The sequence below is a fragment of the Gymnogyps californianus genome, chromosome 5 (assembly GCF_018139145.2).
Source record: "Gymnogyps californianus isolate 813 chromosome 5, ASM1813914v2, whole genome shotgun sequence".
NCBI classification, from domain to species: Eukaryota; Metazoa; Chordata; class Aves; order Accipitriformes; family Cathartidae; genus Gymnogyps; species Gymnogyps californianus.
Window position 1 is genome coordinate 25,272,862 of NC_059475.1, and position 25,424 is coordinate 25,298,285.

At 40.0% G+C, this 25,424-nt stretch overlaps 1 protein-coding gene across 1 annotated transcript in view; it reads left to right on the forward strand.

Moving 5' to 3' along the window:
• Positions 1-25,424, forward strand: part of HSD17B12 (hydroxysteroid 17-beta dehydrogenase 12) — a 90,896-nt gene that overhangs the window by 47,978 nt on the left and 17,494 nt on the right. Inside the window, 4 exon segments of the mRNA XM_050897230.1 lie at positions 6,358-6,468; positions 11,191-11,255; positions 12,297-12,341; positions 22,825-22,859. Of these exon segments, the coding sequence (XP_050753187.1) occupies positions 6,358-6,468; positions 11,191-11,255; positions 12,297-12,341; positions 22,825-22,859 (256 nt within the window).

Sequence of the window (25,424 nt, forward strand, 5' to 3'; positions counted from 1 at the left end):
CTTGGTGTGCTACTTCTGTGAACTCTGAAAGTCCTGAATTGGATGCATTCCCAAAATGGATGGCTTTCCCTTAAAAACGCAAAGACTTTATAGAGCTATCTGCAACCACTCTATAGTCTTAAATTCTTCTTCATCTCTGCCCGGCATAGATACAGTACTAAAAAGCAGGAGGTTTTCATGTTTTGCTTTCATCTCTCAGCTTCTTACCTGTTATTGAAAGGTTACAAACTCTCTCTCTGGAGACTGGGTACTGGATTAGGGTGAGTTTTGCCACTGCAGTGGTACTGGAAAGATGACATCTTTATTTGTGGATGTAGTTGAATCACCTTACTTAAACAAATGTTTCCCCTCCTGTATGATGAAGAATGGAGAGCTATTTTTCTACTGCTTCACTTGCATCTCTGGCCATCCTGAAGCTAAAGACCAAGTGAGACTACTTTTATGTTTTTGCAAGCAGTTGCTTTATACCACATCACTGTGATGGCAATATTTATATGAGGCTTTGAATTTAAAGCGATGAGATGCTTCAGTTCTAGCAAGAGGTTTTGAATGTACTTTCCCTGAGCTTGAAATAACTGTTCCCAGTACCTGCTTACAATATGGGCCTCGTATCCTGAACCTCTCTGCAAAGTTGACTGGATTTGTTTCAACATACTCAGTGCAAATTCACGCTGCTGTAGCCAACTGCTTTGAAACAGCTGGTGCAAGTGTTAATGTTATTTTATTGAGATGGTGATCTTCTAGTTTTCCTGTTTCCCAGCAAGACTTTGTACCACAGACCCCTTTAACACTGACACTGCTTCTGTCAGGTAAACTGAGCTGCTTCTCCTGACCACTATGCTAGTGTCTGTTTGCTTTTGCATCTAAGTACACAAGGTTACTCCTCTAGGGGAACCTTCTTTCAAGCCCAGTTTATCTGTGTCTGAAAACTTCACTTCCTTAGCATTTTCTTAGCCTGTCAACCAAGATTTCAGTTTAGGGAGGCTGCTGCTTTGAATTACTTGCAAGCTTCCAAAAAAAAAAAAAAATTTGAAGATGCTTACCTCCTAGCCACTTTACAATTCTTTATTAGTCTTTATTTAGGATGTAGCTCACTGTAGTTTCTAACTTTCCACTTTTTTAATTCCAGTGTGATCCTTTTTTCTGATGTTCTAGGTAATGTGGTGCTATTTGGCACCTGAATCTTTCTCGTAGCAAAGGTGTGCGCTAGTTTGCCTGATCATTTAGATTAGTGTTTTCCTTGCGTAGCAAGACACTGGATACATTTCCTGCAAGTCAGACATCTCTCTGGCCTTTGGAGTTAATGAAGCTTTTGCTTTGCCTAGTGAGGTTGTAACTAACCATCTTATATATGAGAAATAAGGTAAGTGTTGTGTATTTTTGGCTGTTGCTTGGGACAGTGCTGGTGTGCTTTCAGCCACTGAATTGTCATTTCTCTGCCTTTCTTGTCTTCAGTTCTCTGCTGCCTCAGTTGTGCCTATTCCATGGCTGCCTGCTTGAAGTGCATGGTTTCCAGCTCCACCAGTCCATCTTCCTTTAGTATTACTCCCCACACCCGGCCCCCCCACCCCGTGCTGCAGCGTCTTTCACTTATAATCTTGCTGGCTACACACTAACTTCATTTGGCATCTGGAGGTACTGTTTCCATTGTAAGGTAGAACTGGGGGTCTCCTCTGGGCCTCTTAGGCTTAATCTGCTCTTCAGCAGCCTTTGTTCTTGCATTTGTAAGTAAACACTAATGTCACGTCTGTGTAAGAGTAGGTATTCTTTTCCTGTGAACTATTGATGACTTAAATCATGTATGAATACACGAGTATCCTTTTTACTTGACAAATTTAGTTTGTGATTTTAAAATGTTAAACTGAGTCTCAAATAAACAAACTTTATTAAAGTTTGTTTGCAAGAGCTTCCATGAACATTAGACAATGTCTGTATAAAAATTAAAAACCAGAGTTTAGGAAGACTATTGAGATCTGGACATATAATATGATACATCATTTCTTTTCAAAGCGTGAGTGTATTTAAAAGTTTATCATAGTGGAGACCCCTTAGAAGGAAGGTGTAGGATAGGATAGATGTGGCTTTTGTTTTTGCTGTCTCCATTCCACCTTCCTTGTGCTTGTGAAATTCAACAAGGTAAGAGTTGTAAAAGCTGAAAGGGGCAGGTTCAAATCCTGAAAAATCTAGAAGATCCATAGGAGAAGTCTGACATGCACAGGAAACTGAAAAGACGGACATGAAAACAAGTAAATGTTAACATCTGAATGTCATTACTTCTCAATTTTGAGCCAGAGGAAAGTTACCTCTTCAGTGTTAGCAACTAAATGTCAGTGCAGTATCAACCAATGCATAGTGACAGGAATGGGAAAGAAGAAAAATCGTTATGAGGTATAACTGAGGAAGAGGAGATGGCAGTTCAAAAACCTAGTATCAGATGGAGCAATTGGAAAGGATCCAGGCACACCAATTTGAAACTTGGTCAGTTCTGCTCTTGGCAGGTTCAAAAGCAAAAAACATGGCAGTGGTGAGGTGGTGTGGGTGCTGAAAATGTGTAAAGATTTGTAGTTATTGGCCGAACAGCTGTAGGAAGAATTGGCTGAAGGCCGTCAGGGTAGACATACCCAGCTCAGGAAGTTTCTGAGCAACAAACCGTTGGAGCTTGGGATAATAAATTGAGGAAACATGACTATGTACTTTCCTTATTCTTTCTACCATTTTCTTGTATCTGCTACAGAATACCAAATACTTCTATAGATGGACCTCTGGACAGACCTGGAATGACTGCTTAAATGTCTTTATGCTTCCTTTGAATAGTGGCACCTTAACCAAGTCTGAGACACTGTTTGGAGTCCTCTTCTGAGGATACCAAAGGTAGTGGTTTCTTCGAGGGATTATCCATAAAAGTGTTTGTATTTCTGATGGTGTGTATGTGAAGAACATGGTTAAATAGCCTATTTGTTTCCAGACCATCTCATCCTGTACTGTGCAGGAATGCGTAGAATGGGAACATGCCTCAGGAGGTCAGTTCTTTTTTTCACCACCTGTGCAAAAAGTAGCACTTTTTTCAGTTGCTCTTCTAATGTGTATTTTTTTTTATACCGCCTTTGTTTGCATAACAACTGTTTTTCTATAGGTACTGGTCTGGGACATGCCTATGCCTCTGCAGTCTGACTGTGTTCTTGAGTTGCTATCTGGATCTTCGAAAGAATCCATCCCAGTATCTTCTACAAAAGTTCACTTTGCCTTTTTGTCTTGTACAACATTTGTACCATCCTGCTCTATCACCATTATGACTATTGGTTCGATCAGCCTTCCCACAGCTGTGAAGATGTTTTGTCGAGGCTTTTTTTGTGGTCAACAACTTATTTTTCAAATGATGGTGTGGTTGCAGAAGATCATGTCTGCTTTTATTAGATTACGAGCATACTGTTGTGCATAGTTGGTCTCTTTCTAAGTCTTGGCTAAGGTCATACAGGCCCTATAAACTGGACATGTGCAAGTTTAGGTTAAAACTTATTTGTAGGGTCAATACTGATCTCACCTGAGATTTTTAGTAAATGACACTGGTGTGTCAGAGTTGAGAATGTGAAGGAGGTCTGCTGAACTTCCTTTTCCATCCTTGAGACCTTATGGGTAGGTGATGACTGACTGCTGCACAACTATTGATAATGTGGTGGTGGTGTATTCAGTCCCCACAACTATTGATAACATGGTGGTGTAATATTCATTCCCCGCTAAGAAGCATTTGAAGTACCAGTTCCAAAGATGAAACATCAGATTCACTTTTCAATATATCATCAGGAATGCTGGACACGCTGGCAGATAATATCAGCTCTTTCAGATCCTCTAGCTGCTGACTGCAAAAACTGGCTTGATACTCTTCTTTCGCTCCCTGTGGCTCCAGAGTACCTCATGGTCTTCAAGCTGTGAAAGTTCCATTAAGGAGTTTCAGGTTTTCTCTTCTTGGACAGCAAGAGCCCAGTCACTGCTAGATATCCTGGATTAGGACATAGCCTGATTGCTTCTTTCTCTATTACACTACATCTCAGAGTCTTTTTGGCAGCTAAAACAAGGATGTGTGCTACTCTCTCTTCTAGCCCATCTGTTTGAGAACATCTTAATCCTTCTTAAGATCAAGGAAATTCCCTTTTCCATTGTTGATACAGAGCAGAGCACATCTGTTCTCCTCTGCACCATGTGCTCTGACTACTAGGACGAGCTTACGCAGAAGTGACTTAATGCTATTTGCATCGTCGTTTGACACAAAACCATTTTATCAGGTGTATCTACTAGTCTTTTCTCTGATGTAGTGGATCATCCCACCTATCGCAGCTTCTGGGACAGAGCACGGGGTACGCAGAAGTTACAGGATACTTGAACACTGGTGTGAAATGGAGAGGGAGGGTTTGGTCAGCGGGTGGCATCTGCCAGGGCAAGACAGTCTTGTGTGTTTGCAGTGAGCAACCACACAAAGACTGTGTCCTCTGGCCATACCAGCAGGCAGTCTTCTGCTTTTCATGTTTTTTTACCCACCCTCCGTCCACAAAGGGTGCTGCATCTTTTCATGGGTGTGTTGCTTAACTACCTTAAATGTAATGGCTCTTTGCTAATTTTCTAAAGGCTCGAAGAACGGTCTTACATGAACAGTGGTGTGAGGGCTTTTTATTTTCTTTCTATTTATAGTATTAGGTCTTCAGATTTTTTTCTTACCTTGTCCTCTCAGTATCCCTGTAGTGATTTCAAAAGGCTTTGAAGATAGATCGGTAACAATCCTAATGAAGAATGTTTAGTGTAAAAGGGCCAGTACCAATTGAGCAAATTTGTGAGGATGGTGTTTGGGTCCTTTAAACAACTTGCATTTTATGAGGCATCTGAGTGGCAGTGCAGACAGCTGCAGATCCCACAAAACAGTTAAAAATGGCGTGTGTGTAGAAGTGTGTGACTTGGGCTTTGCCCACCCAGGCCACTTGCACATTAGATGTGCCTCTAACACTGCCTTTAGTTCAGTGTCCTGTAAGAACTCGAATGTGTATGCTAAATATTAAACACCTGTGTTCAAAAATAGACCATTTCTACACCCCACCCCCCCCCCCCCCCCAATGTTGAACTTGATTTTCTTCTGACGTGATCACAAGACTGCCGCTGCAGTAGGGGCTTAATGCTATTTACGTCGTCATTTGACATAGCAACATCTCTCAGGGGATTTTTAAACAATACAGCTGTTCAGGAGAGATGAAGAGGTTGAGGGTGGGGAGAGGGAAAAGGAGGAGAAATAATTTAATCTGCCATTAGGGATATTGTGTGGGGGAGGGGAGGCAGCCAGCAAACCCGCGAGTTCAGTAGATTCATGATTCTGCATGAATGGACGGCAGGATCATGGGAGTCGCGGCTTTCCCTTGAATGGGAAGGAGCATCATGGGAATCTGACTGCTTCTAATCTTTTTGTGAATGATTCTTTTCCTTTAACATGGCACTGCTTTTATGAATGGCTCTGGGGGCAAAGTGCTGCAAAATCCTTCTCAAGCTGTATACAGGTTCCTTAAGGAACGTGAGGGTGGGAGTCAGGCGCAGCAAAACACAGAGATGCAGCGAAGTTAAGCTACTGTTCTGCTCTTTTGAAGTCTGAGAGGACATTGTACTGATTTTAATTCAGTGTAATTAATTTAGCTTGATGGAAGCAGAATTGCTTTTTATATGAAGTATTTTTAATACTTGCTTTCTTCTATTTCAAAATGTAGTTGGCTACGTGTATTTTTTCTGTTCTGTTAAGGATGGAGATGACAGCATATCAGAACGGTTTTGGAATGATTAAACTTGAAGTTCTGCTCTTCTTGTTCACCCACATGTTCCCTTTTTGATTTATGTTCAAAATACTAAATATTCAAAAAGTTCTATGGCACCAGAAGTGAGAATGGAAACGGAGGGCAATAAAGAATTGTTTCGCTTGGTCTGAAGCAACTCATTTACCATTGGCTTAAGTTGGAAAAAAGTGTTCTTGTCAAGTTGTACTTGAACACTGTTGTGTATGTGCATTTTCCAATTTCTGCATTTTTTTCTATTCTATGCAAACCTGTATAATTTGTTTTCTTGCCATTTTCACCGTCCCTTACAAACAAAATGTCCTGAATCATTTGAGAATTCATGTTCTCACCAGAAGTAGCTTAATGTCACAAAATTCTTGTGCAGGTTATGTTAAAATTCAAGGATTCCTATTGCAGAGGTGAAAATTTTAATGTGTAATATTAGCTACTTAAAATAATGTTTTGTAAAACCATAATAACCGATATATTCTTAATATCGGAATGGTAATTCGACTATTTCAAACTTAAACTTTTAAAAACTTTTTTTTTTCCCTAGAGGAGAAGTACAAAGTGGAAACAAAAGTCATTGTGGCAGACTTTGGAGAGAGAGAAGATATTTACAGTAGAATCAAAGCAGGATTGGAAGGCCTGGAGATCGGTGTTTTAGGTTTGTATCTGATCTTTCTAAATCTTTCATAGTGGTGTTTCGTCTTGACATGCCTACTAACTTTTTCCCCATACTGAAGTTTATTGAAACCAATTCACAAAAGCTAATATTTGCCTGACTAAAACTATGTTGCTGCATGCTTGATATGTTTTTTAGCTTCCTATTGATAACACTACACCAGATAATGCTCGCATGTGTGCCTACGTTCTAGGAATTGTGATGGTTGTTGAATATTTTCGATGTGTTATTCTGGGATTGCTAAAGGCTCTTCAGCTTATGACTGCGTCCACAGTGACTTGACCTAATGCCATCTTAGAACCTAGAGCAAGCTCTAGATACTTAGATTCAGCTTAGCAGTAGAGCCCTGTGGGAGTACCATTAATTTTTAATTATAGAGCTGTTGAAATTTAATCTTTACAATATAGCATCAAGTAACTGGCTCCTGCTTCAAGTTTTAAGCGTGTTCTGGTCATGTTGGTAAGCTGCGTTTCTTTTGCTGGTAGCAACACAATATGCCCTAGTATGGTTTGTGACATTGCAGGAGTGTAGGTGGTGTGGTAGTCCTTGAAAAGACAAAGTGATCCATCCAGTTACTTTGTCGAATGTAGAACTGAGGTCATTCCAAGAAGGTGTTTATCACAAGCTAAGAAGAGTTTAAACGTAACAGCAGTTTACCTGAATCTTTCCTGAACAGTGGAGTAAAGGCAGTTGCTAATCAGTTTTCTGTTTTTTTCCTTAGAAGCACATATACCTGTGCATATCCTATATTTCTACAGTTACTCAATATGGGGATGAGAACCTGTGATGGTTAAACATAAGGCATGAAATTTTATAAAGTCGCATGGCTTGGACATCTACTGGTGTATGTCATCTGATAAAGTACTTCTCACTACAAAGCTCACTTTACTAACCTGAAGTGCAGTAATTGGAGCTAGAACTGGTTTTTTTAAAAAGCATATTTCAAAATAAATTATACACATGATGATATACTATATGAACTTTGTTGCTAATAGATGAATCTTGTTGTACGATGTCTGCAAATAATGCCCAAGAAAATAGCGTATATAAAACCTCAATTAAAAAATAACATTAAAGGATAAAGCCCAGAATGTTCCCTAATACTTCTGACAGATTTGAGTACGTACGACTCATAACATCCAGTATTTAATTGCTATAAAAATTCAAATCCATTGGAGTAACTACAAGTGCCAACAATGTGTTTTTGTGTAAAGAGTAGTTGTGACAAAGCTGTGCATGCCTTGTTTCTTGTTTCTGAAGGAAATAAGTTCCAAAGAAACTTTGAAGATTAATATTAACGTCTGTTCTAACCTGTCCTGTCAAAATCAACTCAGGGAATGTAAGGCTTACAAGCTGCCTGTCACGTAGCAATTGCTGCAGAATAGTGTATCACTTAAATGTCTCAAAACACCAGCAAACCTTTTACTGTGTGAGGTACATATCCACACTGGAAAGTTTTTATTATTTCTTAGGCTGTGATAGGGTTATGGTGATGCACAAAATCATGAAAATATGAGTCTCTGTAGTCTTGCTCAAAGTGGGCACTAAAGCAGTGAATGTGTCTCAAATTTTGTGTAAGCTTATTACAGGAAAACAAGCACATTCCTCCAACAGAGCCTGGTTCTTGCTTTTATTTGCGTGAGCACCTTGACTAAAAACATGGTAAAAATAGCAACTAAATGCTCTAGAGTTGTGTATTCTCTAGCTGAGTTCCTCCGCTTTTTTTCTTGCAGCCATTGCCAGTGCAGGTTTACAGAAATCTCTCTTCTAACTAACCACGAGCAATTTTAGTAGATCTCATGTTTGAGATCATCAGATTACATGATATGTAGGTTTTTTCTTTTCCCCAGATATAGCTGTATTAATATAAACCACTTGCAAATGTAATTTTTCAACACAAATGATGGCTACTCCAGAAAGACTGTATCTTAATTTTTTATGGCAATTAATTTCATGCTTTAGTGCCTTATGTTTGTAGCATTTGTTGCAATCCGGAATATAGCTTTTGCTGATCTGCATTTTTCATGTTTGTGTGAGGGAAAACATGGGTTTAAATGAGAACAGCCACAAGGGATGAGTTCTCAGGTTCCAGTATATTTTCTTCTTTCAGGTCTCATCTGGAATAGTAGGTATGGGAAGCATTGGTAGCGCAGCATAGTTGCCAGTGATTGATGCTGATTATTTTTTTAACCTTATACTTAGAGACACAGGAGTCTCCACGTATACTGCTCAAGATCGAGCTTCTGATTATATAGTTGCACTGAGTCTAACTAAAGTACTTACAGATTGAAATCCTTGTAAACTTCTTATTTGGAAGCTGCTTCTCACCCACGTACGAAGGCTAAAAGAGTTTGCATAATGTTTTGCTGTGTGTTCAAAACAGCGTCTGTCAGTGACTTTGAACATGTGCTAGCTACAGCAATATCTTAAACAAGCAGAGGTGGGAAATCTTCCTTTTGGTGTTCTTAAATTGCTGTGATTCTCGAAGGGAGTTTGAGCTGGACAGTATCTTACCCTGTTGTTATCCAGATTTCTCTAGGTAAAATATGCCTGTACGAACTGAAAACTAATTTTTTTAATGTTCTGTTCCAAACTCTAGCAAAATATGATTTGGTAGAAAATGATTGCTGAAAGTGGAAGGGTTCATATCTGGGACCCAGTCTGCACTAAGGGGTGTGAATTTTGTGTGACTGTCTCTGGAGCATGAATCATAGAAATATTCTAAATTTGGAGAATAACCAAGGTTAGTCCCAAAACCCTGCCACAGTTCATAGCCAGAATCCTTTCCAGAGAGATGGACTGAAAAATGATTTATTTTAGGATGAAAAGGAGGAAAAAATCTGGCTCACTCTGGCAATAGCAAGATTGGACCTTCTTCCTTTTTAAAACTTCCCAGTAGACATTTGCTATATTTAAAATGAGAGAGAATTTGCCAACTCCCTGTTCCCCTCAATTCCTGTATTTTTAAAGGTTATCTAAAAGTTAAAAATTTGAAACACACGACATGACTAATGAACTAAGGGTTTCCATAAATACACAAAGATCTGGACTAAAAGAGCTGTTATTTGAGGGAATCTCTGAATGAAGTTTGTGCACTTTGCCAGAATCTCTCCTGCGTGTTTCCTGCATGTCCTGCATCCCTATTGATACTTAAATATCTTTCAGGTTGGATGTTAAAATGATAGCTTTTGGCACAGGTGTAGGGGCTATTTTTTTTTTTTTTAAAAGGCATCAGTACCTTTTGACGGTGTTTCTTACCCCCCGTATAGACTCCTGCCCTGGAGGTGCACAGTGCCATGGAGCGTACATAGCACTTTGGGATTCTCTGGGGTGTAAGACACTATATAAATGTAAAATGTTGCCACAGCAACCAAATGTCACACGATTCACTTGCGTAAGATGAACAACAGATACTTAGGAAACGGAGATCCCATTTGCTTGCTTTTTTTTTTTTTTTGTCTCCATCTCAATATGCTTTATTAAGTTTGAGGCAACCGGGTCTGCAGAGCAGCATTGTTTTCTAAGGGTATTGGAAGTTTTCCCCTACTTGTGTTGGGATCTGAGAATGGGTATTGGTTTCATGTCTGAGAATAAAGCCTTGCCAGTCTGAAGTGTTGGGGGGGGGGGGGGGAGCGGTTTCAGTAATTAATACATTCTCTCGGTTAATTTTAAATGCTGCCAACAGGGACAGATTTTGCAGATGTGGGGGTGCAGGGCGAACAGTTTGCTGCGGTGAATCCCCATGTAACGAGTCCCTGACTACGCAGCGAAAGCAGACCAGGAACCCTTTCTAAAGGCAGATAATCTCCGTCGAAAACACGGGCTGCTCGGTGCAGGGAGCTCGCCCTGCCAGTGATGCCTCCCGCCCCGAGCCGGCGGAGCGCTGCGGGCGGCGGCCGCCGCCTGGGCTCCTGCTGCCACCTACCGCCCGCCCGCCGCGCCGCGCCGCGCCGCTCCCCCCGGCGGGCCGGGCCGCTCCCCTCCGCTCCGCTCCCCCCGGCGGGCCGGGCCGGGCCGCTCCGCTCCCCTCGCCTCGGCGGGCCCGGCGTGCCTGTTGCTTTCCTCCGCGGGAATCCGGGGCTGAGGAGGGTCGTGGTGCGTGTCCCGAAGCAATCGCTGATCTGCAGCCCTCGGGGCACCTGGGGAAGGGAGAAAGAAGTACTTCACCTGGCCGGAGAAGTACTGGGAAGACTTGCCAGAAGATTTTTTTGTATCTTATTTCGCTTTATTTATTTATTAAAAAAAAAAAAAGGATATTAAACAGTTTCACTTAACGTCCTGCCAGCCATCGAGAGCTTTTCTTTGGCTTGCAACTCCATTTCTGCAGCGTTGCAGAACTCCGTGTAACAGCGATGTCGCTCGTACACTTGCACAGTGCACGCTGACATTTCTAAAAGAGGAAACGTTCTTCCCCTGCGCTGTGAAAAGCAGTCGAAGATGCGTATGATGTGCTAAATATGCCGGCTTTTAAACAATTGGAGAATTAACGTTTACACATTTAAAATGGCTTGTGTATTCGCTCTCATGTTCCACTTGTGTGTGTGTGTACAAGTATATTTACAGTTAAGGAAACTTGGCTAAAGGGGTTAGAATGTTTTAAATGCAACATTTTAAGAGTATTGCTTGAAAATTGCCATTAATCAGAGCATGAGAAATCAGATGACATTCAAGCGATCTAATGAAAACTTCATGCTTTCATTTCAGTCAACAATGTGGGAATTTCCTATGTTTATCCTGAATATTTTCTTGATGTTCCAGACCTGGATAAGGTAAGTGCTTTTGTGGTACCTTCTAGTGTTCTCCTTGTTAGCAGTAAATGCCTAACAGATACGGCAAAAGTATTTAGGTTTGGTTAAGGTACCCACGTAACAAGGTTTTCTGGTTAGAATTAAGGGTTCAAAAAGCTGAGGGATTTACATAAACAACATAGCACAATTCAGATGATGGCAGTCTGTTTTTTGTGTTGTGTTTTTTACATACTCTTCCCTGCTTCTTCATTTTATATTTCTATTTCAGACAGATGCTCTGGGGTCAATATCTGAATTCCACTCCTGTCCATGGTCTCATCTGGCTGTTGTTCATGAGCTGCTTTAGCTTGTGGGGGGTTCTTAAGTGACTGAAGGGAAGGGAAGCAAGCAACTTCATGAATGGAAGCTGCATATTCCATCACACTGTTACGAAACTTAAATATGACCGTTTTAGACAGTTCGTAATGTAGGGACAATCTTGGTTGCATTGGGTACGTTGAAAACTCTGATTATGAACAATGTTACTGGTGCATGATTTTGTTTCCAAAACCCCTGTAGCTCACTGTATCCACTGTGGTTTTGTGTTTTCTGCTTAAGTATTGATATATGTATCTGGTTTTTGTTTCACCTTCAAATAAGCTTCATAATATTTAGCAAAAAGATCCCTTTTTTTACCTGATGAATAAACTTTAAGTCACTAAAACACTGTTATGAAATGAAGAGCAAAATACAGACATTAATTTATGAACATGTCTAAAATACCAGAATTTATTCAAGTTCGTAAATATTGCAAATAGTGTTAGGAAATACAGTGTCAATGTGATACATCTGTGTTGTTCTTTACGAGTCCCTAATCAGAGATAAAATGTGACCAAGAGCAATTCACAGACTATGCTTTGAAAGTCTGTCGCTGTTCCTGATACTGAAGCAGGAAAGCAAGGAGTAAAGGTGAATGTGTAAGTGTAAGGTTTAATTTATCCTGGCACTTAAACCCAGAGGGTGTGTAAATATTGATCAAATAACTTAAAACAGAACAAAACCCAAAACTTTATTTTCTTGCAGACAATCGACAAAATGATCCACATTAACATCATGGCTGTTTGTAAGGTAAGTGCCCTGATACCAACACTTGTTCTTGATGTCTTACTTCAAAACCAGTAAACAATTAAAATTCAGTTGTCTGAAGCAATTCCTTTCACCTGTTGGACCACAGGTTCATTTTTCTTAGGGTAACCCAGAGGTTATGATTGTCGTATCAGACGGTTCTGATTGTGTGAAATATAATTTGTTGCGAAGATACCTATTAGCTATTTGGAAGAGCAAGGTATATACACAAAACAACACTTAATGCTTCTTCATGCTTGTCGTTCTAATCCTTCTTGTAAATCGTTCATTCTTCTCCCCCTGTATCTATGTTTCTTGGGGTGGGCAACCCTTATCTCTGCACACCTAAGGTTTTTGTACGCTGTAGTGAGAAGGCACTTCAATATTTTCTGTGAAATATATGAGCAAGAAGGAAAATCAAGTTCACAGAAGTTTGCACTAACTTTTGAAGTAAAGTTACCTTCCCTTTTTGATATTTAAACTGAAGTTTTTATTGAGAAGAAATCAAGCTGACTTCAGGCTAAAACATATGGCTGTTCCCTTGTTTATTAACATGAGGCCCATTCAAAAATCAGATTTTCATCCTAGTATTTCAGAGCTTAAAAGGGGCAGAGGGAGTAGCAGCTGCTTACATGACATAGGGAGTCAATTAGTGTATTACCAGCAACTGCTGAAGAAACTGCTTGAGATTATTCACTGCTAAACCTTAACTGTCTCTTCTTATGCATAACAAAACTTGCATCTCCATTAGCTGAGGGTTAACCTTTTGCCTCAAAGCCAAAATATTAGATGTTTCAAAGCTGGCTCAAAAGATTTGACTTCTTGCAGCTGTTCTGATCAGGTCAAGTACTAAATTCATCTGGTACGGTGCTCTTGGGGAGTCTAAACTGTATGTTTTATTTCCATGTGAGGAGGCACAGGACCTCTTAAAACAATGCTTCTGTAAGATTTTCACACCTTACTAAAACATAGGCAAACAGTGAAAATGCAGCCGTTGCATGACTGAATGGGATTGTTAATGTCAGCTTGCTGCTGCTGCTAACTCTCACTTTCATGTGCGTTTTATTTGACATCTTAGAACTACTTGTTGCAAAGTTAGAAATGCTACAACAGTGAGTCTTCAGAAACTTTTCACCTTGAAAATGACTGCTAGCCTGACAAGTACAGATTTTTAGTTGACCGAGAAGGATTGTGGCCCATGGTGTCTTGTTGCACTTCTGCAAGATTTCGTCAGAGAAGTCAGTTATTAATGGGCACCTTTGAAAGTTTTCTCTTATGGAAGTCATTTAGCAGATTTTTTTTAATGTTAACAGAGCTACACCAGGTGTAAATCTGAAGAAGTGTTGTCATGCATAGACCTCTTAGAGATCAGTGTAATCGGAAGAATGCCTCTGCTAAGGTGTGACATCTGTGCTGTGCCAGCAGAGGGAGTGCACTATTCAGTGATTAAAGAATTTGGGGTGTCAGTCTTCCTGGAAGCATTTTATTAGAATAGAAAAGTTACAGATGAACTACTCTAATACATATTTCTGAAGATAGTAGGGTAGAATAATAGTTGAGGTCTACTTTAACTCGGTATACTCCTAAAATTCCAGAGATGCAGCCAGATTATATTGGTTTCTAGAATAAACTAGCACTGTTTTGTGGCTTGAGTCATCATGTTTATGATCAGTGGTGGTCAACAATTTAACAAAATTGTCATACGGTTTCTTGTAAAATTTGCATCCTGTCAGCCTCTTCACATTCTAACGTGGTTGTCTTCACACGTATAAAAACGTACTGAAGATCTACTTGCTGTGTGTTAATAGTGTTTTTCCTTCTGTTTGAAAACTTTTTTCTTGACTGTGAACAGCTCCTGCTACTGGGTATAATCAGAGTTTGAGCATAAGCTTCCAGGCTTGAAAATGTTTCCTCCTGCATGAGCCTGTTGTGTAATTAAACAGTAGGCATGCCAGATGCTTACCGTTTTGGGGAGGGGAGCACATTAGAGATATGTACCATCTGTAAGTAATTTTTTCAGGAGAACCCATAGAACTAGAGAATCATGTTAGGAAAAAATAGTTTTAGGAAAAGTCTGTATGTCCTTTCACTTAGATTTTTGGGACGTAATCCTGTGAATATTTAGTTCAGTATTTTAGGTTGATACTATCTCTTATCCAGGGGTGTAAGTGTGTTTAAAAAATATTCTCCCTTCTTGCCTAATTAAAAGTCTGAAGTTTGAGATGGAAGAGAGCACTGAGTTCTTAAGCAAGGAGATGAAGGTCTGCTGAAGATGTGAAGGTACAGAAGAGGCAGAGCAGGTTTTGCTAGTACCCATTCAGGCTCTGCTCCAGTATCTCCAGATCCTTGTCAGAGGTGTTGCATAACCTGTCTACTGTTACATGGTGGAGCATTGCCATCCACCTCCTTGCCTTTTAGACCAAACTTCCTCAGTGCTTAAAAGGTAATGATATCCCCTGTCTTCTCAGTAACCTGCACCATGTGCCATCAGCAACACCTCTGTTGGACAGTATAACTCTTCTCGCTCACATGTCAAATATCTCCATTTCAGTTCTGGCTGAAACACTCTGTAGGCTTGAAGTGGGAAAATCAAGATATTCAGCACAGTGTGATTCTGCAGAAATGTTAAGGTCTGTTTTGCTGCCACAAGTGTAGGCATTTTTGAAGGGTAACGCTCATCCCTTACCTTTTGACCCATCTTTTTCTTTGTTGGAAAACTCATTGGATTTCCTAAGGGATATGCAGCATGTAAGAAGGGGTGCACTGAGAGATAAGACCCCATCTTCACCTCGCAGGATAAATTATCAGCCTAGTTGGTCCTGCTGTTTAATACTTTTTCCCAACTGTAAAGGATCTAATACTATGAAATTTTCCCTAATGTTTGAGAACTTGTTTCCTGTCAGAGCTTTTAAACGTGTCTTTCCCAAATCCTATTCCATGCTGCCTGCCCCCATCATGTCCTTAGAGCACTGTTAGGTTAGGTCACGCACAAAGCCCACAGTGGTGCAATTTTGAGGCTCAGTCAGTCTGGCATGAAGTGTTGTGATTACTGTGATCTGCCTTCAAAGCACCCTGTACACCACTGAAGACAAGCTACGTAAAACTATGTAAAATGCGTTGGAAATCTCACACCTTGTAAAATCCTGGTTAAAAAACCTGACCAATCACCACCCTGCCCCCCCAACCACAGCAGATTCTTTTTAAGCTCTCTGGGAAATGTCACATTTTTATGGTGATGTGCAGTGCAGGAGTTACTCTGGTCTTCATATAATATACAAACCAAGAAGTGCCTTGGGTCTTGATGATGCCATAAATAGAACGAAGAATTTTTGTTTGTGGTATTTTCTGAGGAAAGCTTGAGATAATACAGCCTTATACAAGGATTGAGTTGACAGATAAATGAGGAAGAAGACAGGGTAGTATGCAAAGTTTCATGGTTCCTGTCACAATCTCATCTCGAGCTTCTGGAGGGATTTAAAGAGCAGAACTTTTCTTTAATGATTGTTGGTGGCAGTTCAGGTAACACGGGTTTGTATTATAATTTTTTGATATCTCATCGCATTTTGAGGCACAAACTAAACATATTTCTGACATTGACTAAAATATCAGGTCAAAAGCCCTGGGGTTTTTCACTAACCAGCAAGTGTTGAAGAGCCAAAATTATAGTTGCTCTGTATAGTTTTCATCTATAGTTCCTCTGTATCAACTGCATCTTCTTGTGTCAATTTGCCTTTGTATGCTACAGCCTTTGATTTCACTTGGAAAAATAATTAAACTTGATTTGGCAGTTGGATTAATGTCCTGAAAGCCAAGGATGCTGGACTTGCTGTCCAGTGGAAAAAATGGGTAGGTAATGAGCATAGAGAATAGTTTCACATACTTCAGGGAGCCCTTCTTTCTGCTTTGGAAGCTGCAAGAGATACTTTGCGTGTAAGGAACAGCAAGTATGTTATTTCTGTTTGCAGCATAGCAATATGCTCATTGCGTTGGGAGTGAGGCATAAACTTGTGTTCTCTTGAAAAATGAGTAGGATTAAACAGTTGAGGGAGTGCTGGCTTAGCGGTTGATTAAGCAAGGAGCTGAATTGGTTTGTAAGCTATTATGCTGTGGGGGAATGTAAATTTTAGGCTTGCAGGCCAGGCTACGGTTGGAAATTGGCATTAATAGAGGAAAGGCGAGAGTAAATTACATGTATGTACATGCCTTGGTGTCTGTGCTTATCTTTGCCTTGATCACCTTACTTATGTTTTATACTGAGTGTCAAATACAAAGGGATAATAGGCCTACAAGATCGAGGATTTTTATCGTCACTCTATTTGAGAAGCTTATAACTTGCTTAAGACTTCAAAGTACATAAATACTTTGTGTGTTGAACTGAGAGATCTAGTGTCAGCTGCTCTCTTAATGGAAGAGGAGCAAGAGGTGAATTATACCAGGTTGTGAATCCCAGGCAGGATAAGGGACCAACTCTACCTACAAAGTCTGAAACGGGGAGTTTAGGAAAAAAAAACCCAACAACAAAACCCACAACAGATATAAAATTGAAAGGGGGAGAAGAAGCTAGTGTATTTGCGAAAGAGGGGAAATATTCTTTTGCAAACCTGTGCGTAGAAAGAAGAAAAGCCTGGGGAGCAATAATTCTGAAAGACAGTAGGAAATGACGTCTCTCTCTCCCATGAGTGTTCAGATGGGCTAGTGCAGCCTAATACCGCGTCTGTAAAGGTGCCTTACCAAAAATCAGATGATAGTTGTTTGTGCCCTGCTAGAACCCTATGTGAATTTTTGTATTTGCTGTGTATTGGAGAGGATGACAGTATGGGGAACATAATTCTGAGGGAAGTGGCAACACTGATGTGTGAGAAGAGATCACTCTGTGTGTGTGTGTGTGTATTCCAGTCTAGTCAAGAGGTTTCTTTACATTTATATTCAAAGTCATAATCAAAGGGGGGATGACGATTTAGCCAAGTACATAATATAAATTTATAACTGAGAGGGACAGTTGTCAACGCTTGGAAGAGGAGCAAGTGTTCTGTGAAGGTGGTCATGAATATCATTCAGATGGTCCAGAGGGAGAAATTAAATGCTGCAGTTTCCCACCTTGCTGACTTTGAACCTGAGAGCATGACACACGGGAAGCTGGAACAAGGGAAATGTAGCTGTGATAAATACTTTTCAGCAATAGTCAGGGAAGCACTGGGGATTTTTCTTCAAAGTACAAGTAACTTGTGGAAATTTAGGAAATCCTGGAGTTCTGTGGCTTTTTGTACATTTGAGGTTGAGACAAATACGTATTCCATATCTTGAAAAGAGAAAGTTCAGCCTTATTATTTGAGTAGTCTTTTTCCTATGTAAAGGGTGGGAGGAGGGGGAGATGCTTATTTTGAGAGCTTTCCCTTGTAAACTGGACTCCAAAAGTTTGTGGCTCTAAATAGGGGAAAAGTTTCTCTCCTAAAACTTGCTCAAATGGAAGTCATTGACAATGAACAGGACTTGCAGCATGTTACGTTTGTATTGTCCCTTTGTTCCCTTTGCATGTCCCATGCCCCTTTCCGGTTATTGACCTTGCCACGTGGGTTACTGTGTGATTTTTCTGTTGAATTGACATCAGGTTTACTTGCCAGTTTTTACAAATATAAATCATTCTTGTTCAGCTTGGGATATGAGCTGCATTAAGAAATTATTGTTTCAAAAGAGACACATTAAAAAAACTTAATAGTAGATGCTGAGAATAGGTTTCACGATCAATTTAGCTACCAGTGCATGAGTACAGTTCCTTAGTTCTTTCAGTGTAAGGTCTGCAGGTGAGTGTTGCATAGGCACGGTGTCAGTTAACTATTTGTTAAACAGCTAGTGCATTTGTGAACTTGTGTGAGTCCTCTGCCCAGGCACTATGAATTATCTTGTGATAGCAATGATGTTTTTGTATGTGAGTGGGTGCACCGTAGGGAATTGCTGATCTTTAAAAAGTTATGTTGCTTTGAGTTGTTATTCATGAATCTGAGGTGAAATTATGAGATCTGAAGGAAGCTTCTTAGCTGCATAACAAAGTAGAAAACTTGTCCAAGTTCTCTAGCTTCATCCTTTGTTGTACTTGCATAGGCTTAATTACAGATCATTATAACTTTTGGAAGTGGAGAGAGCAACTTGCAGTCATAACATCATACCAGAGAATGATATGTCTCTAAATATACAACTGTGGTATTAGATTTCTGGCTTTGTGTAACAATTGTTTGGCCCGTAAGATGTGAAGGATGACTTTGAATATTTACCTCAGCTTTTCCTACTGTATTTTAGCAATCTGAGTGAATATCACTTGAAAGGTATTCACAACTTTACAAATTATTATTCTTTCCCTAAGCTCTGCTCCTGAGCTATTGCTTGGATCGGAGTGAGAAAAGACAACAACTCAGTGATCACGAAGAACGGAAGTTTTTTTTTCCTGAAGAAAAAACACTGGAAATACATGGTTATAACTTCCCACTATTTGTTAGTCCTCTAATAGGAGCTTTTAAATGTAGCACCTGTTTTAGAACATAAATCTAGCCATATGGCTGTGCATTTTTGTATCTGCAAGTAGGTATCTCTGCTTTAGACTAAAATTGGTGTTCCTTTTTCCAAAATTAGAAGGCAGAAGACCAGTCTGGTGAGGAAGAGTGGACAATACAACCAGTGCTTGCCAGGCATGTAATAAATGCAGTTACAGGTAAATGGACATCAAGAAATGATAGCTGCCTGTAAAAGATTAATGAAATGGTCTGCAATGAATCTCTCTGCCTTAAGTTAGGTATTTGCTGTGAGCATCCTGGAACTTAGGAGCGGGAGGGTTAGGTGTGAAAGAAGTTGACTTAAAAATAACGCAGTCCTCCAAACCAAAGGAACTATACCCCAAACTCTATGGTAGCATTATGTGTATATGTGAAATCATTGAAAAACAAACAAGCAAAAACCCCTCAACAGCTACTGCTTCATAGCTGTGTGCTAACCATAACTTTTTGCCAGACTATGTAAAATATAAAAGATTAACAACTTCCGATGTCAAGGAGACTGTCCTGAGCAAATTTCTCAGACACGTACACACACACACACACATTCTCACTCTGCTCTAGTGCAAACTTTCAGAAAGGAAAAACAGTTTGCTTTTGGATGAGCTGGCAGTTTTCACATAGCCCAGTGTCTGGCTACTTGTCTGAAATTACCTGAGCCTTCAGAGTCTTGGGAACATTCACATTTTCAACTGCAGCACTGGTATTTTCTGTGGAAAGTAGTATTCATTCAGAAAAGTGGTTATGTGAAGGAAGCCCGAGTTCTGTAACCACCAACTGAAGGCACTCTTCTTAGGGTAGTTCCCAACCTCTCCTTGAGGTTTCCTGCCACTTTCTTCTTCCCTTATTAGATTGCCTTCAGAGAAACAAAAACTCCCATAGAGTTCTCTGGCATCCTACGTGCTAATTACTATAGACTCAGACTTGCAATGCCTTGGCATTTATGAAATACACTCCCTTACAGAACTGGCTATCTCTAAATAAGACCTAGCTAAAATTTGGATTCTTTATCTGGGAGATATTTATTCAATTCTAAATGTTTGTTGTTGAACTGCCTATTTCATAATGGCATGTCTGAGATTGTAGCTATTGAAGACAAGAGTGTTAACCAGTTTGGCTGTTTTGGATAAAGATTATGCAAGCATGTATGGACACTGTTATTAGTGGCAAAATGACATTTCTGCTATAGATTGTTTTATTTGAATTAATGCTGGGAATATTTTATGTGTGTGTACAATGTATACATTTGCCAGACCTGAATATGGCTGCAGAATGCCCTGCTAGCATTTTTCCAATAGTGCTCTTGCACTGCTGGAGCAGTCTGAGTGTGGACTTGGCTGGGTGAGGTGAGACTGACTCAGAGGGCTGCCTTCTGTTATTTTATTCTTTAAAAAAAACCGGTATTTTTTCTCTACATAAAGATACTGAATATTCATGTATCTCTTTTCACACATCACAAGATGTAAAAATACAGATAGGAAAAACAGTTTTGCCCTATTTCACAGATTTTTTAAATTCCCTCAAACTATTAATTTTATTAGAAACAAAAGGAAGTGATGTTGAGTATAAAATCCAGTTTTGCCATCAGTGTTCTGTGGAGGAAAAAAAAAAAAATTGATTGCCTGTCCAGCTGAACTTGAGAAACAGACTATTTAACACAGCTGGGGGTGAGAGACTTCTTGATTTCTACCTGAATTGCGTACCTATTGTTGTATCTCAACTGTCAGTGGCTTCATAGTTTTTTAATTTATATAAGTCAAACAATTATTGTAGCATGTTTTTCGGTGCTCTCATTTGGACATCAGTAGTAACCAGCAGGTTCGTGATAAGCTGTTAGAGCTGCTTGGTGGGCTGCAATTTGGATTTAGACCATGAACGCATTTGCGTGGGTTTATGACAAAGTTTCAATCTGATGACAAATCTTGATGACAAAGTCCCCTCTGCATTACAACGGAAGATCCTGTACTGGTTTTTCAGACCATTTATGGGTGCCTGAGGGAAGGCAATTTCAGTCCATGTCCATGTGTCAATCTATGGAGATGATATGCAGCATTACACTGCCCTGAGAGGCAAGAAACAGTATGCTGCTTTTTGCCACGGGATCTGTGGGAGAGATCATAAAGCTTGCACCAGATAAAAGATCTGCCAATCTTAAATTAGTCTTAAAATCAGCCCAAGTCATTCTTTATCCTTTAACATTAAAATAAACAGTTGTTTCCACATCTCTTTTGAAGCATTAGTGTATGAAAAAGCTCATGTATACTTAGACTTAACGTTAGAGGTTTTTTTGAAGTTGCATCAGATCTGTTTAGCTTGGTGATGTTTACCAACTCTGAATACTTAGTTTGACTTCTGGGGCAGTGCTTAGAGTTAAGTATGTCAACAGCCAACTTCATGAAAGTAAGATCTGTTCAACTCCTGCCTGTACAGTCCCTTATCAAAGCTGTCATGCAGCATGGCTGATGGCAGAATCCATTCTAAGTGAGAAATGCCAGTAAAATACAAAACACAGCCCTTCTCTACCATTTTCTTTGTGTGTCAACTACAATCAACTGAAATTTTGTTTTCTTTTGTGATTTTTCTCCTTTATTTCTGAGAGGGTATGCTTGATCATTTAAAAATAAAAACAAACAAAAAACCCCAAACCCACATTCAGTCATATGTAAGGGCTAATGCAGTGGTGATAGTAATATGAATAGTTTGCTAAGATTTGTTTCTTTGTAATAAAAGTGCTTACAGGTGTGTTGTGCTCCTGTATATGCTGATTTCTTTTTTTATGTGTGTGTGTTTCCTCCCATACTACTCAAATGTTTCATGTTTTAAGCTATCAAGGTAATTTGCTATCAGTGGGAGTACCATTACATTTTGGTGCCATTAGTATTCTATTACCCCCTCCTCACTGTGTTCTCAAGAACTTTGTTGGAACACCTCTTAAAGATGTGAAAAGTGGTTACAATTTATATTTCTTGTCTGATCTGTCTTTGGTGTCAGTGACTTGACATTTATTAACAGGGTTGGTTGGGGGCAGTGTAGTATTTGGCACAAGCTGAACTTTGATGACATTATTTCTTAAAGGCAGAAATTTTGGATTTAAATCATATTTTAGGATGGCAGTAATTAGTAGTAGGAAAATTAACTATTTCACACTAATTAAAAATTCATCAAAGTTTGGATCAGTGCTTAACTTGTTTCCCTTGTCAGAGCTGCTCTGTCTGCAACTGGGAAGCTTGTTTTAGGATTACTGCTCTGGAGAATCCTTCAGCCAGGTTGTAAATAGATTGCTCAGAGTCATAACGAAGGCAGGAGCTTCCAGAGCAGTGAGGAGGTTTGCCAGGCTGCTTTCCTCATGGGGGTGTAGGTTCTTCAGTGTGAAAACATCTGTGTAATCAGCAAAAAAAGTTTTGGGGTCTTAAATGTTTTCTGTAGGTAGCATAATGTAGGAAACTTATCTTCACTAGTTCTGTCCAGTGCTCTTGCTGCTCCACAATTTATTTTTAACTTAAAATCAGCAGCTCAGTAAGCCTAGCTAAAATGCATTGGACATTGTCTTGAGTCTTGGCATAGGTGGTAAATTTAGTCAGTCTTGAGGAAGACAGATGCTTTTTGTGGGGAGAGAAAGATCATACATGTACCGTAGTACTCTGGTGTTTTAATGTTCTTTAGAGGCCACAGATGCTGCAGAGCGGTGAAGACATTTTTTTATTTACTCTTATGCTACTAGCTTGATGGGTTCACCAGATTCAGTGCACACACTACTTGACAGAGCCAAGTTATCCAGGTAGAATAAAAATAAACTGCCTACGCAAAGTATGGTCTCTGCTTCCCTGAGCCTTGGTTGGGGTGGAGGGGGTGGCAGCTGCTTCTGGGAGGAAGGGAGGCTTCCCTCCGTCTCTGGCTGTCTGGTGTCTGCATTCTCAGCCATCACGAATGTTTTCTTTTTGCAGATGACACGATTGGTGCTGCCCGGCATGCTGGAAAGGTGAGTCACACTAACACTATCCAGACAAAGTCATCATTATTTATAGGGGAGAATCCTTTCTTGAAAAATTCATTACTGTGACTAATCAGCCTAGTCTCCATGTTTTAATGGCAGAGTAATGCTGGGTGAGTCACGCTGATGGTGCATGAATCATCAGATGGTGGAAGCCTTTTCCACTCGATTCCCTTTTTATTTTTCCTCTCCCTTCTTCACTGTTGTGGTGATTCCTTTTAGAACAGAATTAAAAAGCCCGTCTGACTCATCAGCACTAACTCAACAACCTGCTATTCTGAGGGGGTGGTTACAGTTCCTGGGAATAACCTTCTTAAGGCTATTTCTCTAAGTCATTGTAAGTAAAATGGATGCAAAGAATATGTTCTCATTATACAGTAGGAGGTATATTGAGGAAAGTCTGTGATCATTTGGAAAAGTAGAATTGGAGACCAGCTCTTTAAAATAAGAGTTAATGCACACCACTGTTGCCACGGAAGACGTGTACTGACTTCCTAGCTCCCAGGTGAAACTAAAAGGTGCATAGTTTCCATGTAGTCCCTGCAGGCTGTTTTCTAGCTGATGTTGGCTGTCCCAGGCTGTTTGCCATCTTTGAGATGCTAACCCCAGCTTGCTGGGGGTTGCCCTAGGTCAGGTCTGAGCTATGCTCGCAATACTGAGGAAAGCTGTGTAGAACCATGCATGACAGTCAGCATGGTACTGCCTCCAAACGAATACTGTAGGAGGAGCATATATATGGAGCAAACATCCAAATCTGAGAAAGATTAAGAAAAAAAAATTGGTATTTCTTGTATCATCCCACTATCTGGGAGTCTTCGCTTCAGATCGGGATTCAATTACTCAAGTGTTACACAGATGCAGAGCAAATGTTTCATATCTAAAACAAAGTTTCTTCATGGGCACAAACTGCCAGAGCTAGCAGCCAGTATGGGAGTCAATGTCTAGCACATCAGGGTGATGGCGAGCTTAGATTTTTAGTTAAACACTCAGAAGATAAGAATGAGTTTATTTCATGTAAAGAAACTTGAATTAGAAAAGAAGACCCAAGACAGAGCTCTGGGGCTGGGGTGTAATATTTCCCAATACAGCTGGAGTAGAGGATGAGGATTATAGTACAGTGGTGGTTAGCTACTCAGGGTTTGTAAGTCAAAAGTTACTCCTTGCACATGTATTGATAAATGGACCTGCCTTTTGTGAAACCACTGCCCTCTGAAGATGCCAACATGACCAAAGCCATTCTGCTTTCGAAGGATTTAATGTTGTTTTGTTATCAATTTTTGGTACTTTGAAGCTCTAACAATTTCTTGCCTCAGTTTCTTCTTTGTCTAAAGAAATGTAGTTATCCATTTGGCAGAGTTGATCTCTTCAGCTTCTCAGGACAGAATGATGTATACTCTATTTATAGAATACCCTGTGTATGTTTTTCTGTTACATATTAACCTGGGTAAGATGATTTGAATGAAAGGCAGCAAACCAGGATCCTGCTGACTTGTGGTTCTGACTAGCCTTGAGCCATGTCATGTTTCTTCTCATTTTCCTAACTACATGATTACCTCAGGAATCTCGAGGATAAATGTTCAAGAAGCAGCTTGGAAAGATAAAGGTTAATAGTGGTTAAAAAAAAAAGTTAACATCTTGAAGTTTTTCCTGTGTGAGGAGCCACTTTAAATGACTGCTTCATTTGAATGAAGGTCTTGGTTTCTGTCCCGGGGAAAAATATTTGAAAAAGCTTCCATTTTCTGTTTGGTTTTGTGAAGTCAGTTGGGTTTGCAGTGCACAGAAGCAATGTCTGCAGCTGCCGACTCCTGTATAGTCATAGCTCACAGGCCATTAACACCACTAAGAGTCTGTAACCACAGGAGGACATGGATGCCCAGCGAATCCAAGGGCATGAATGAATGGTAGCTGTACTCAGCTGCTCTTTGGGCCAACCATAAATTTCTCACATGGGACTGCAGGTTAGGAAAAAGGGCTCCAGGCTCTAAGAATAAAACTAGACTAGGAATCCCAACATTATTCCTCACTTGTTCAAGGAGGATAGCATGTTGAGTAGATAGATGTGACGTAGCACGCTATAGCATCTTGTAGCTAGCTATAGTGAGTGCTTTTGCATATTTGAATGTTAGGTTTGTGGCAATATATTACAAGACAAATACAGAAATAGAGCAGAATTTACATGCTTTGCATCCAGGTCTGCAAGGAGAAAACACAACTGCATCTTGGTGTGTCTGTTACTTTTTATTTATAATAAACATAGCAGCATTAGATGAATGCCACTTCTGGTAATGGCATTTAGATTCTGTGCTGTGGCTCCTCTCCTGTGCTCTGAACACTTAAAGTGACAATTTATAATCTGCAGCTTCCTATTACACTTAAATGAGCAGTTCCTCCATAAATTTTCAGGCTACTGTCTAAGGTGGGAGGCTCATAGAACTGAAAATGGAGGCTTGATGTCTTTGGGAACAAAAAAAACCAACAACAACAAAAATCAGTTGACTGTTTCTAGACAAATATCAAACTATGGTATTTATTGCCAGGGAAGTAGCAAGTGCA